The 15135-nt window shown below is 40.2% G+C and overlaps 1 protein-coding gene across 1 annotated transcript in view; it reads left to right on the forward strand.

Moving 5' to 3' along the window:
* The window catches only part of LOC126284994 (myb-binding protein 1A), a 90753-nt gene that overhangs the window by 19150 nt on the left and 56468 nt on the right, over positions 1-15135 (forward strand). The window contains exons 7-9 of the mRNA XM_049984286.1: positions 4606-4783; positions 9274-9404; positions 12452-12606. Coding sequence (XP_049840243.1) covers positions 4606-4783; positions 9274-9404; positions 12452-12606 — 464 coding nt within the window. The remainder of the gene's footprint in view (positions 1-4605; positions 4784-9273; positions 9405-12451; positions 12607-15135) is intronic.

Genomic DNA, 15135 nt, shown 5'->3' on the forward strand with positions numbered 1-15135 from the left:
TCACGGGCATTACTTGCTTGTGACAAGCTCGGTGATGTTGCAGTCTCCATTGTGCCTCATAAGACACTAAATATGGTTCAGGGACTTATTTTTCATCGTGACCTGTTGTTGCAGTCTGACGATGAGCTCCGTGCGAATCTGGAATGCCGCGGTGTCCACTTTGTACGACGTGTCTTCAGGGGACCTAAAAATATTAGGATCTCCACTGGAGCCTTAATCTTGGCTTTCAAGGGTGACACCCTGCCCGAGAAGGTCAAGGTGATGATACATCGATGTGATGTTAATCCTTACATCCCTCCTCCCGTGCAGTGCTTTAAGTGTTGGAGGTTTGGGCATATGTCATCGAGATGTGACGCCAACCCTACCTGTCGGGATTGTGTCAGCTGCGGACAGAAACATTCACCTACCTCATCAGACTGCACGGTTTATCAAAAAGAACAGAAGATTATGGAGCATAAGACCTTGCACAGGCTCACTTTCACATAAGCTAAATGCAAGTACCGTCGACTTCACACTGTGCGCATTTCATCGCCGTATGCTGCAGTAGCTTCGACGTCGCCATCCCTGGTGACGAGCCCCCAAGCTCAGCTGCTTTTTGTGGGCCCTCCATCCCGGCTGTCTATTCCTGCCCTCTGGTAGTTGGGGGAACACCCTCTTCCGTTGCTCCCCTGCTGTCAACATCGGGAGTAACAACCCCTCCTCCTTTTGGGACGTCAGTTAGAATCTGGGCAGGAATGGAGCTTACTATCTGTTCCCTCTACCTTCCCACAGATGAGGTTGTCCCTCTTGCTGACCTAGCTGCCTTGTTCGCCCAGATCAGCCCACCCCCCCACGCCATTCCTCCTTTATGGGGTGGGGCCCAGATCCCGGGCCAGCGTAGGAGCGTTGAGGCTCTCTTGGCACAGCAGGACATTTGCCTCCTTAACAGTGGTGCTCCCACATATTTTAGCTTGACTCACAACACATACTTGGCCATTGACCTCTCTCTTAGTAGCCCAGGTCTTCTTTCATACCTCAGTTGGAGGGTCCACGACGACCTCTGTGGTAGCGACCACTTTCCTATCCTGGTTTCTCTTCTTCAATCCCAGCCCCCTGACCAGCTGCCACAATGGTCTTTTCGTGGAGCTGATTGGGCTGCCTACACCTCAGCTACTATGGCCATTGCTCCGCTTCCTGGTGACATTGATTTGGCAGTGGGCGAGTTCACTATGGCCATTGTTTCTGCTGCCGAGGCCACTGCCCCTGTTCTTAAAGTACCCTAAGGTGTAAGTCAGTCCCTTGGTGGACACCAGAGATTGCAGAAGCTATCCAGGACTGCCTGCGAGCCCTGCATCGACACCGGCGCCATCCTTCCCTAGAGAATCTGGTTGCCTTTAAATGGCTGCGCGCCCGGGATCGGCGGTTAATCCGGCAGAGCAAGCAGGCCTGCTGGGAATGATATGTTACCACCATAGGTTCTCGCACCTCCCCATCTCAGGTGTGGTCGCGGGTTTGGTGCATTTTTGGCCTTCGCCCTCATGCGTCTGCCTTTCTCTTCGGGGTACACTTTGTACTGACCCATTCGCCATCGCCTAACATCTGGTAGTTCCGCGACAGCAGGCTACAGTGCAGAATTCCGCGCCATTAAAGAGCAGGCTGAGCGTATGCAGTTGTCGTTTCGCACGCACCTTTGGGAACAATACAATGCTCCGTTTAGTGAATGGGCCCTTACAGCTTGCCCTGATACCTCTCCAGGTCCCGACCGAATTCACAACCAGATTCTTCGCCATCTCTTGGCGCACTGTCAGGGTGTATTAAAAGCCCTGTTTAATCGCATCGGGACGGAGGGTGTTTTCCCAACTCATTGGCAGGATAGCGTTACCATCCTGGTGCTGAAACCTGGTGCAGATCCGTTGGTGGTTGATAGCTATCGCCCTATCAGTCTTACCAATGTTATGTGCAAACTCCTGAAACGGATGGTGAGCCGGCGGCTCATGTAGATCCTCGAAGCTTGGGGCCTCTTGGCCCAGCAAGAGGGGGGCTTCCGTCAGCGATCGACAATTTAGTCTTGCTAGAGTCGGCTATTTGTACAGCTTTTACTTGCCGAGAACATCTAGTTGCTGTTTTCTTTGATCTTCAGAAGGCGTATGATACCACTTGGTGCCATTATATCCTTGCTACACTGCACGTATGGGGCTTACGGGGTCCACTTCCGATTTTTCTATGGAATTTTCTCTCCAATCACTCCTTTCGGGTTAGAGTAGCCACTTATTTTAGCTCTGCTCATATTCAGGAGAACGGTGTCCCGCAGGACTCAGTTCTTAGTGTTCCCCTCTTTTTGGTGGCAATTAATTGTTTTGCAGCTGCGGTGGGCTCATCGGTCTGGTCCTCTCTATATGCCAATGACTTTTGTCTTTATTACAGTTCCCCAAACATCAGTGTTGCTGAATGGCGGCTGCAGGGAGCTATCTGTAAGGCACATTTTTGGGGATCCAACCATGGTTTTCAGTTCTCAGCCTCTAAGGCCCAAGTGATGCATTTCTGTCGTCGTCGAACGTCGCTTTCTTGGCATGCTGTTTGATGCTCAGCTCACTTGGACACCTCATCTTCGCGAGCTTAAACTACGGTGCTGGTGGCACCTCAACATCATTCGCTGCCTCAGCCACACCGTTTGGAGGGGGCTACACAAACTACCCTCCTACAGCTCTGTAAGGCCTTAGTCCAGTCCCGTTTCGACTACGGGAGCGTGGTGTGCGACTCGGCAGCACCTTCAACTTTGCAGATCCTCTATCCGATTCTCCATTGTAGCGTCAGAGTGGCGACACGTGCCTTCCGCGTTAGTCCGGTGACTAGCCTTCTTGTAGAAGCTGGAACCCCTCCCCTACGATTCCGCTGAGAACAGTTGCTTGCGTCATACATCGCCCCCGTCTATGCCTTGCCCGACCACCCAAACCGCAGGCTCCTTTTTCCATCTTCTGCACTCCCTTCCCCACGACAACGGCCTAGGTAGGGTCTCCCACTCGCGGTCTGTGTTCGTTCCCTAATCTCATCACCCAAGTCCTTTCCCCCTTCCTCCATTCTTCCGGCCCTCTTCTTCTACCCCTCCTTGGTCCCTCCCTTGTTTGCGGCTGTGCTTTGATTTGTCCTGCGACTCCAAGTCCTCCGTTCCACCTGCCAGTCTTCGTCAACAATTCCTGGCTCTTCTTGCCTCGTTTCGCGATACAGGTGTAGTCTACACCAATGGTTCTGTGGTCGATGGACGCACTGGGTTTGCTTTCATCTGTGGTGACTACATTGAGCAGCATTCGCTGCCTTGTGGGAGCAGTGTTTTCACTGTGGAGCCATTTACTCTTCATTGTGCACTCACCTACCTTTCCTCCTGCCCTGAGGAGTCATTTGTCATATGCAGTGACTCCCTGAGTGGATTTGCAAGAACTCAACCAGTGTTATTCTCGTTACCTTTGGTGCGCGGTATTCAAGATGCTGTTTTTGCTCTCGCCGAGTGTGGTTGTTCAGCTATCTTTGTGTGGACCCCGGGCCACATTGGCATTCCAGGAAACGAATGTGTTGATCGGTTGGCCAAGCAGGCCACCATTTCCCCACCCCTGGAGCTTGGTCTCGTGGAAAGAGACCTCCGGTTAGCCCTACATCGCAAGGTCCGTGATGTCTGGAGCTCTGAATGGTCTGTCTTGAACGTGCCAAATAAGCTCCGCATGGTAAAGTCGTCCACGGCTGCATGGAACTCATCCTTGAGGAGCACGCGTAGGGACTCAGTTGTTCTCTGCCGTCTCCAAATTGGACATACGCGGTTGACTCGCAGCTATCTCCTTCACCTTGAGAACCCGCCCAAGTGTCGCTGTGATGCAGGGCTGACAGTGGTCCATCTTCTGATTGACTGCCCCCTTTTAGCCCCCTTGTGGCAGTTCTTTAATTTACCAGCTACATTTCCTTTAATTCTAGGTGACGATGCCTCTCTAGCCGACTCAGTTTTACGTTTTATCCGTGCAGCTGGGTTTTATAACTCACTCTAGTGTGGGCGCTCTTGCATGATTTCTGAGGCTACACCCACTCCAGCGACTTAATTGTGACATGGGTACCAAAATAGTGTCTTTTATGGTAACAAGTTGTGTTGGTACCTCTATCAACGCTTTCCAGCTGGACGTTCTTTGTTTGTAGTTGAGTGGTTGACCTTTTACCTGATCCATCAACCACTATAGTCTGTTTTACTCTAGTTCACTGCTTCCTCTGCTATCTGGACCCTACCAAAGGTTTTCTTCTCTGCCGAAGAGTTGTTTAATTTCCTTCAAACCTCCAGATACGTCCACTAGCCCCCCTGTTAGGCACCTGGCATGCACCTGGTTGGGGAAGAGGTGATAAAGCAATGTTATTTAAAGTACAAAGCCTAACAGTAAATTCCAAATCAAAACTTTCAGTAATTTCACAGACAGGATGGAGATGGCATAGAATTTTCAGTGGAGTGATGACCAGTATAGCGTTGTCGTTTCAGACCAGTTTTCAGCTGAAGGCTGTGTTTTCATGTTACTCCATATGTACTTTTCAACTACAGTATGAATGTGTTTAATGCTGGTGTCTGCAATTTATTTTTAAGGGCGTGTATTGTTTCAGGTACTAAGACTGTACAGTTGATTTCAAAACAATTAAATACTGAAGGGGTAAAGAAACTTGCCAAAATGTATCGCCACATTTTGAATGGATCATCAAGCCGGAAAACTGGACCAAATGAAGCTGATCAACAATCGTGGACGGGTTGGGAACGTCTTTATGCTGCACAGCTAATGACCAGGTAGGAGAATATTGGTTAATAGTCTATCTTGTACATTATATGCATTTGACCAGTCATGGTTTCTTGTGGAGATCAGCAACATTGACAGTTCTCATGCTGTTTTATGAAACAAATTGTTAGAAACTGAGAGAACATGGCACAAAAAATTCTTAAAATAAATTTGAAGTTACTCAGAGGCTCACTGATGAAGAAAAAACATAAAATACGATTAAAACTGGAAGCATGATCACGCCAAAAACACATGATTGTCATTTTCAATTTGTCAGAGATGTTTATCATAAAGAATACTCCATTAAATTGTAAGAAAACTTCAGCTTGGTGTTACCTCAGAGGCTGGGTGAAAGTATCATTTCTTCTATCCCAGCAGTATGAGAGGAAAACCGCTACGGAACTTCAAATTTGTGGAGGAAAATTACTGATACATTTGAATCTTCATCAGTTTGTAAGGTGTGTGATGGGAACTTAACAAATATATTTGTTGTAAATCCTAAATATACACAGTAAGCATCTATTAAACTACAATATAGGATTGAGTTTTAAAGCGAAAACTAATTTAACAGGTCTATTGTTGTGGCCATATATAAGATCAGAATCAATTGATACCGTGATAATATTATTGGAATTGCTACATGATTTTGTTTCATTGCACATTCATGTCCATATTGTTGGAATCACAACATATGATCATATTTATTATTGATTGATACAAATGTGTCGTCCTACTGCTACAGTTGGTCCCAGGCAATATTGTTATGGATTTTAAAACATTCGTGATATTTTACAAATAAGCAAGTACTTTCCTGTTTTTGTTAACACTTCTAACTGAGCTGTTGAGATATTGAAGAAGCTATGATAATTTCTGAATGGAGCAATTAACAGTTTTTAAAACTACATGGAAAGAGTTTTTCATTGTTTGTGTAATTTAATGTGGACCAATTACATAAAACTGTTTGTATTAGAGTTTGGTGCCTTACTGAGATTTATTTTAAAAAGGGCAAGGAAATGTAAATGGTTTACAAAGATAGCTGTAAAACTTCATTTGACAGGTTCTTGAACATTACTGGTCAGTCTTCAACCTGTAAGGATGGGATTAATAGTAGAGAAGGAAATATTTAATCGGCATGATAGCATTGTGGAAATGGGCAGCCAACTCCAGTGACACATGTTAGAAGAGAGGTGTTTTGCACCACAGAGATTCTTACTGTTCAAATTGATAGAGTACAATTTCCTAGATTTTGAAAAATGTAATACTCACAAATTGCTCGTTACTGTAAAATTGGAAAAATTAAATCTTTACTGATGCTTACCGATTTTCTACATCCCCACATATCATTTACGAATTGCACATAAAGGTGATTCAAATTATTTTGATGCATAATGAGGCCTCCAACACACACCATTAAGAGGCTTGGAGGATCTAAGTGTTCTTATGAAGAAAATGTGTTGTGTATGCTTCAAGGACACTCGCCCAGCCTTCTTAACTGGTTTATTAACTTTTGTAACTATAGTTTCTATAATTACATCATGATTTCTAATCCCCTTTCCAATATTGACTTTGTCGATTAGGTCTGGCCTGTTTGTAGCTGCAAGATCTAAGATATTTCCGTTGTTTGTAGGCTGCTGAAGTAGTTGTTAAAGATAGTTCCCATGAAACGTGTTAGAAGTACTTTGCATGACTGTCTGTACCCCCTGCAGTGAATCCATATATATTCCAGTATATCATCAGTAGGTTAGTCACCTCCAACTAGTTTTGCATGACCTGATTATTTATGTGTTACTGGCTGTAGATTTTCTTTGAATGACTCTAGAACTGTCACAGCAAAATCGGGTGGCTGGTTAAAACATATAACAATCAACTTGATGTCACCTACACCTGTTACATACAATGTGATAACTTCACTGTCAAAGACTAATTTGCGCACGAGCGTGTTCCTGGAGCGTAGTAAATTCAAGAACTTTGTTAAGAGTACTTCTACAATTTTCTGATAAAATTTTAAGAGTTGAAGTGTCTTTAACCTGAATGTGGTCTTACTTCCCTCACTTTATATTAACAAGGACTTCAGGACTGCAGTTCTTGCCTCAAAAGTAAATCTTAATAGTTGCAGCTATGTATCATTTCCTATTGGGAAACTGGGAAAAGTACTTCAAAAATTGAAGTGTTGTTATACAAAGTAAGTGCATTGAATTTCCATCATATTTGTAATATTTTGATTTGGTGTTTTGGTTTTCAAAATGACACAAAATTAGTGTTTGCTATAAAATGATAGGGCAGACAGTGTTTTATGGCAACTGTACTTTATTTAAAACAAGAAAACATCCCAACTGAATATACAAGATTATCCAACAGGTAAGCGATGCGGAATCAATGTGTTCGATAGCTAAATTGTTTTTATTTATTTTAGATTTTGTATATCATTGTGACATCATAGAAAAAGAATCACATCAGTTTGTACCTCCTGATTTTCAAAACTCTCTCTCCATACGTTTGGTTTTTTTAAGGGTGCAAGGAATGTATTGACAAATGAACATTGGTCAGCTGTGTAGTTCTAGACTGTAAATAAGTTCACGTCATTTTTAGATACACTTGTCGTGAGTTTTGAACCAGCCTTATTCTCTGAGGCAAATACACAGTTAAGGAGTAGAGGGCTGGATTTATTCGATTGATACAGTTGAGTGGAACTTCATTCAAATTTCATAAGAGCAGCTCCTCTTCTGCCTAGCAATGAAGGCATAATTACACCATGTGAAGTCAGCTGTAACAGACTTGCAACAAGGATCAGCAACGTAGTCTGGAACTGCAAACCATATTGGTTGCAGGTCCTTACCTGGCAGCGCCACAAAAGGCAGGCTAAAGTTGTCTACAAAAGCTGGTGTGATTTACAAACTCTCAATTACATAGCAATGATTCTCTCTTCAGCTCAAAACAACTCACTGCTATAATTATGAACCTTCAGAATTCTGAACTGAGTGAAATATTTAAATCTTAATTTTTGATCTCTAAAAGTTTGTTACTTTCAACTGAACTCCATGTCTAAAAATGTCTTCATAATTATAAAAAAAAATACTCTTTGGTTTGAAGGTGCAAATAACCAAATCTCCAAATGATTTTAATTACTTTAAATTTCTTAAGAGATGACAAGTAAACAGAGTTAATAATAGATCAGAACTTGGTATATCTGGTCAGCATTGGCCACAATGCCACATACCAGGCACCATAACGTAACATACACATGTCAGCACAGATAAACAGAGAATCAATTATACCAATCACTCAAGCAACACCCAGTGCCTAGCTATTACATTTACCAATATGGCTCACTAGCATACTTAGCCAAATCATGAAATCACTACATATACTAGATAGCTTGCCTTACATACAGTATAGAACTAGAAAGCTCTAGGTTTATGGCAATAGTCTATGGAATTTGTGAATAACCTTTTGCTCCCTGTATGTGACCTCTGCCACATTCAGAATTTGAAAGAGAATATTCCAGTCAAAATTGTGAAAAGCTTTCTCTAAGTCTACAAGTCTCATGTGTTCCGACATTTCTATGGATTCCAAACTGATCTTCCCTGAGATTGGCTTCTACCAGTTTTTCCATTCATCTATAAAGAATTCTTGTTAGTATTTTGCAGCCGTGACATTAAACTGATATCCTTTTTGGGAAGTTGCTTTCAAATCTCAGTGCCACTTCATTACTGAAAAAGTTGTACTTTGAATTGGCATTTTCTAAATTATACATAGGTGCCCAGTCTGTGGCTTGGAGATATGATTTAGAAGCCTAGATAGTTTCTTCATTTACTGTCCCAACTCTTTTCCAGCCAGGGCCACTGTCATTCACATAAATATTTGTGCCGTTTATAGTGAGTCTTTGTCCAAAACTGTATTATTTGCTGACATGACAGTTATAACAGAAGGTGAAAAAATTAGCACCTGTAAGAAAAAATAACTGTCGCAGAGTTACTCATTAACTGGTTCCACTTAAACCAACTGATTATTAATAACAATAAAACAGCAGTACTAAATTTTCACAGAGAGTGAAATAAAAATGTACAATATGCATGTCTCGTCATCAATAGTTAACCAGTAGGAGACTAAATTATTGGCCCAGCAGATCTTGAGTAATATTAAATGGGCAAAAAATTAAAAAAAAATCATCTCTGTTCTAGGCATGTAGAAATAAAAAGGCTTAAAGTATATTTTGAATTTCCATGTGCAATTAAATAAAAACAGCATTTGAGAAAGTGTATCAGTTGAAAATATTACATTGCATTTTGTGATTGTTGTATGCTTTCTGCATTGTTGATTCTCAAATTTTACCTAGAAATGTTATGTAAATTCAAGTAATTCTTTTTTTTTATTCACTGTCGTAAGGCATTTGTTGAGCATTTTCAGATTCAAATAACTCATATAATTTTATTGATTTTGTTCAATTTGTAGCAATGTTGCCTCTTTGCAGTTTTGTACCTGTTAGCTGTTGTTTTTTCAGACTAATGGGTCATCAAGCCGTTCAAGAAGAGATGGACTGGAAGGTGAAGCAGCTACAGTTTTTTATTAATATAGGATTATTCCACAAGTCTTCATCTGAAAATGAAATTGCTATAAGGACACCCTTGGCAGGTATTTTAAATGTTCCATTTATTATATCATAAAGGGCATCCATCATGGCAAGTTTATGAAGTTAAATGTATTCAGTAGACACTTTTCAGAGAAAGAGATGCCAAGAGCACAACAGCAACAGGTAGTAAATATATGTGTGTGGTGGTGGTGGTGGTGGTGGTGGTGGTGGTGGTAGTGGTGGTGGTGTGGGGGGGGGGGGGGGGGGGGAATCTTTTGCCTTTTACCACATGGTCCTTAAATAGAGGAAAATTCTAGCAATATGAGAAATTCACATCTCAGAGTATCCAATTCTGAACCTATTCTTTGTCTGATGTGCTTGAAAACATTTGCACATGTACGGTAGCTATATCACTAATAACATTGCCAATAGTATGAGGATCCTGGCATAAACTACAATCTAGCTTGCAGTTTTGTTTGGAATTTGTATCTTTTGACATCTGTCAAAATCCAGCACTTAAACATTATCAGTTTGTTTTCACAATTGCGCCCTCATAAAAAAAATGGCACTTTTCAATTGATCAATCATATAATACCGTAATGGAGCAAATAGGATTTTTCTGTGACATTTTCTTGTGCCAGCAATATTGTTTGAGAAATTTAAATACTGTGGTGTTAGGTGCATGGGAAGTAGTTATTATTTATCTTGCCGAAGTAAAATAATGAAGAGAGTTGCATTAATTGAGAGTAAGTATGAGTCAGTATATTCAACGTGAAGAGAAATCATTATATGTGTGCAAAGGAGTCAATGTTGGGTGCTTTTGTTGTTTCGTTTAGATAATCTAGAGTTACATATTCAAGGAATTGAAGGGGTATACTATGTTGATGATGGTAGAATTATTGTAAGTCTGTTAAGAGATAAAGTAACATATGTAATGAGAAATTGAAATTTTCAAGTTATTTATTAGCTTTGTGTAAATTGATAGTGATATACCTGGGATAAAATGCAAATTGTACAGTTCTGTACAGCAAAGACCTGACTCCCCTTTAACTATAATATGTGCAGAAAAAGTGACAGCTGAAATCACCTTTCATAACATGTTGAAAACTTAGACTGTGTATTCCAGGTCTCTCTAAATTTCTGTGTCTTGCACATGTCATTCAGTATGAACATCAGACATTAAACTGTTCTAAAAACTTATTTAGCCCATTTTCAATATTCTTACCTCTTAATGCCCTGGGCCAAGTCTCCACTGGGGAGAAGTGTAGATCGCTGAGAAATGTGTGATATGCACAGGCAGAAAAAAAGCATTTTATTTTATGGCTGTTTTTTCCTGTTTAAGTGTTATTTCTTGCAAGCTTGTGTTTCTTCATTGCTTTTCATTTTTCCCTAATTTGAGTGCTTGTGTTTGTTGTATTGAAATGAAAATATACTTAACACGTAAATTAATGTTGTTGACAATAATGCAGGGCATTTGTTCATGTTACACTGAGAACCAAACAGCTATACCAAAATAGCTAAAGAAAAACTTGGGTTTTTCATGCCAAGTATTTCTCTAACTGAACATACTGACCAGTTTTCCATTAAAAGCATGCTTGTAATTTGTAAGCTCTTTCTGAGCCCTTGTGCCACTACTCTGCCATCACTTCACTGTATTGGGGAAACAGCCACTCCCTTTCTGTATTATTTCATGGAAGACAGGGTACCTTCATTGCCATAAAAGTCAATTGGAGCTTGAACAGTTGTATTGCATGCAGACTTTTCACTTCGTCAGCATTTGCTGATAGCATGCATAGCTGCTTTTCAACTGAATTGTGTGAAAATAATGTGACTAAGAACAAGTCCAGACTGATTGGGAGGCTCTTATGATTACCAGTTGTCACATACTGCCTTTGTCAACTTTAGTATGTTCTGTATCTTTGGAGTCTTTCATTGTGGCATTCTACAATAATAGCTTCTCACTTTACAAGCTCTGTCACTTTGAATAAAACACTTCAGCTTTAAGTAGCTGTCTCTTCCATTGTCTGTCTCCTGATGACGGCGGTGGAGATAACTATCAAATGCTCGAGCGTTTTATTTGAAGTGTTCGTAAACTGAGAACATTGTATTGATCCAAAAATGTCACTCCATGAATTCTCAGCGTGCTTGGAAGTTGGCATTCCATTCTATTGATGGTGAGAAGTAATGCTGCACTTTTAAGTATAGGGGAAAATGCTTAACGATGACATTCCACTCTGTTGAATTTTTACAGGTTCCTTTCTGGTTGTAATTAATTGAATCTAGGTAACAGTCAACTTTAGTATTGGGCAATGGTTTTATCTTCTGGTTGGAATGCTGGCAATTCATATCGACAAGTTATATTTCTAACTATTTAACCACACACATAATGTGGTAATATTAATGTTTCCCATTGAATGAATTTGTTGACTATCCTAGCATCAGATACCAAGTAATATACACATTTTGTGATAAACTGTGAGAAGCATTGATTGTCACAAAATGCAATGAAAATAATCAGTTCTTGAAAATATCATGTAATTAGATCGATAAAAAAGTCAACATACCAAGCAGTGGCAGGAGAAAAAACAATTAAAAATTAAGAAAATGTGCAAGCTTCTGGAGTCAGTGACCCTTCTTCAGGTAAAAGGGTTGTAAGGGAAGGAAGAGGGATGAATGAAAAGGACTGGCACAGTTGAGAAAATGAGGAGAGTAGTCCTTTTCTTTCACCCCTCCTCCTTTGCCTTTAGCTGAAAGGAGCCACTGGCTCCAAAACCTTGCACATGTTCTAAATTCTCGTGTATCTTTCCTCCTGCTGCCATGTGTTTAGAAGATTTTTTTTGTCTACCCTATTATATCAGAGTATGTTCACATTTATTGTCAACTATCAGTCACAGTTCAAAATAAATAACAACTTTCATAATTGTATTATTTTTCTGGAAAATTACTTAGGATAAACAATACTCAAAAAGACATTAATGAAATAAACAGCTGAAGAATATAAAATAGTATAAAATAATTTAACAAACTAATTAAAATCATATCTGTCAGACAACTCTTTTTATTTTGTAGAAGTAGTAAGTTAATTATTGAACTGTTTGTTTGTTCCAAGCTGGTGTGAAGGGGTGTTTCTTCCGAGCTCTTGATCAGCGCATGCCAAAACTTGATGACCTCCGGACTCTGTTGAGCCGTGTTACGCATTACATCAATGCACAAATGTTTGACAATGAAGTACCTGCAGTGCTGAGGCAGCCACTTTCAGACAAGGTATTATTTTCTAACTTATTCCTAATAGTTCCTCTTACGTCTGAAATATAATGATTCCATGTAAAACTCATTTAATGTATTCAGCAGTAATGAGTATTTCAATTAGGAGTCCAATAATGTTATATTTCTCACAATTCATAAATTGTTAGTGTAGTTAATGAATGTCAGAAATCCAACAGCTCTCATGAATTGCAGATACACCAATGAGCCAAATTGTGGTGACCACCTGCTTAATACATGTTGCCCCACTTCTGGAACACAGTGCAGAAGCTATTCTGCATAGCATGGATTTAAATCCTTCATAGGTTTCTGGTGATTTGTGACACCTGTTTCTAAGTACATGTCATGCAGTTTCCATATATTGTGGGCCTGTGGTCAGTGGATGTTGGAGCTGGTGCCCAACACCATTCTGGATGTGTTCCATTGTGTTCAGATGAGGTAAATCTGTTGCCCAAAATGACAAGTTCACTGTGATGCTCCTCAAACTGCTGTAGCATGACTCTGTCCCTGTGAACTTGACAGTTATTCTACTGGAATATGCCTTTGCTGTCGAGAAAGATATCAAGTGCGAAGGGATGCAGGTGGTCCACAGTAGTTTTCATGTAGTCCGCAGCTGTCATAATGCCTTCCAAAAGCATTATGGCATGGAAGGCCAGATGAATGTCCCCAAAGCATAAAACTGCCCCCATCGGCCTGTTTCTGGGGCATGATTAATGTTTCGAGCAGCCATTCGTGTATCCGGTTATGACCATCGACCTGTTGTGCAGAAAATGTGATTCATCTGACCAGGTAACATGTTTCTGTTGATCCATGGTCCGGTATCACTGATACTGTGCTCATTTCAATAGTAATGGAAAATGTTGTTCGTGGGCTTCACATCCTTAATATACATAGATTTTAGAGGATGTTTCTCATAGTTGTGAGATTTAACTCGAGTTCAACATTATTATTATTAATTGCCATAGCATCTGGTTTAGAAAAATGTATATCATTTGGCTAAGGCTGCATCAGCCAGATTGTGGTCGTGTGATTTGAGTGGGGGAGGGGGGGGGGCAATTTGAACGGGTGGGTTCGTGTATGTTGTCTAATTCTGATGAAGGCCTTTTTGGCCTTGATGTTTGACAATCTTTTTGTTGTGCCTATCTGCGACTTAGCATCTCTGGTATACGGTGACTAGCATCTGTCCGTTTCATAAAATTTTCGCTATTCCATCCTGGATTTTCCATTGTTTACTTTAATGTGTGACATTTTTTTTTATCCTGGTGTGATTGTAAAACATCTATCATGTGGCCTTTGGTAGAATTTATCATCTGTATCACGCTGAAAGAAATAATTATCTTCCTGTTCAATATGCAAGTTGTGATAGAGCGTTATGCCATTTGTGGTGTTGGAGTAACATGTTATTATTACACAATTTTGCACATATTAATCTCTTAGTAATAAGATGCAATTGTTTGCAGAGGATTGTGTTAAACTGTACATAGCCTAATGAATCACAGGTGTTTTATTCCCAGGGACAACAAGGAAATGTGGGGAAAGGTGAGGGAATGTTTTCATCTGGGAAAAACATGAGAATTTTTTAGATTTCTGGAAATTTCTCATTGTTTTAGCTTTCAGTTAAATTTTTGCAATTTTAACTAATAAAAACTTATACTCTAATAAAGAATTTTACTTTAGCCCACTACTATAGACGAATACTGCAGCAATAAAACATAAACAAGAGAATTCCACCAAAGTAAAATTTCAGTTGCAAAGAAAATGCACCATTTATAACAATAAAACATAATGCACACACACAAGTGTTTGCCGACAGCTAAATGTGTCAATGGCCTTAGGAAGTAGTCTATGCAATACCTCGTAATAACAGACTGCCTTCAATGAGTGTGAACTGTTAACATTTGTGACAGGTTGTGGGAAAATATTGTGAATGCTGGTTTGAGAAGCATTACTTTCAAAGTAAATTTCCTTTTATACAAGATGAATTATGTCGTGTGTGAAAATGTGCAGTGAATTTCTTAAATTACAGAGCATTTTATTCTCATTAAAAACTTGACATTTCAGAAACAGCAACTTGAAACATTTTGAGTCCAAAAGACCAGCCATTTATGCCATTATCTAAAATATTACTGGCACATTTGTGTTTCATGTATCTTAAAGGGTAGCACACGCTAAAAAAGACTAAACTTCGAGGTTAGTTTTTCAGATTCATTTTCATTCTTTCGTAGATTACAGGTTCTGCATCAACAATGACAAAAAGTATAATTATGCTTCAAAAAACTGTGTGGTGTGAGTTGTGAAGCAGTTTCACACTTGATTGGCCTTTCCATGGAAAAGTCTAACTGCTCAGTGGAACATGTATTCAGCCAGGTAACCCAAAAAATGTTGGTGCTTACAAGGGAAACTCCCCATTGCACTTAGTGGTAAGATGGCCCAGTTGATAGTCCATCGAAAATTGAATGTAGATGAAGCCGTACAAATTAGATGCGTTGGTAAGAGATTCTTATCATTTGACACACATACTGTCACTAT

This window comes from Schistocerca gregaria, chromosome 8 (genome assembly GCF_023897955.1).
Source record: "Schistocerca gregaria isolate iqSchGreg1 chromosome 8, iqSchGreg1.2, whole genome shotgun sequence".
In the NCBI taxonomy this organism is placed as follows: Eukaryota; Metazoa; Arthropoda; class Insecta; order Orthoptera; family Acrididae; genus Schistocerca; species Schistocerca gregaria.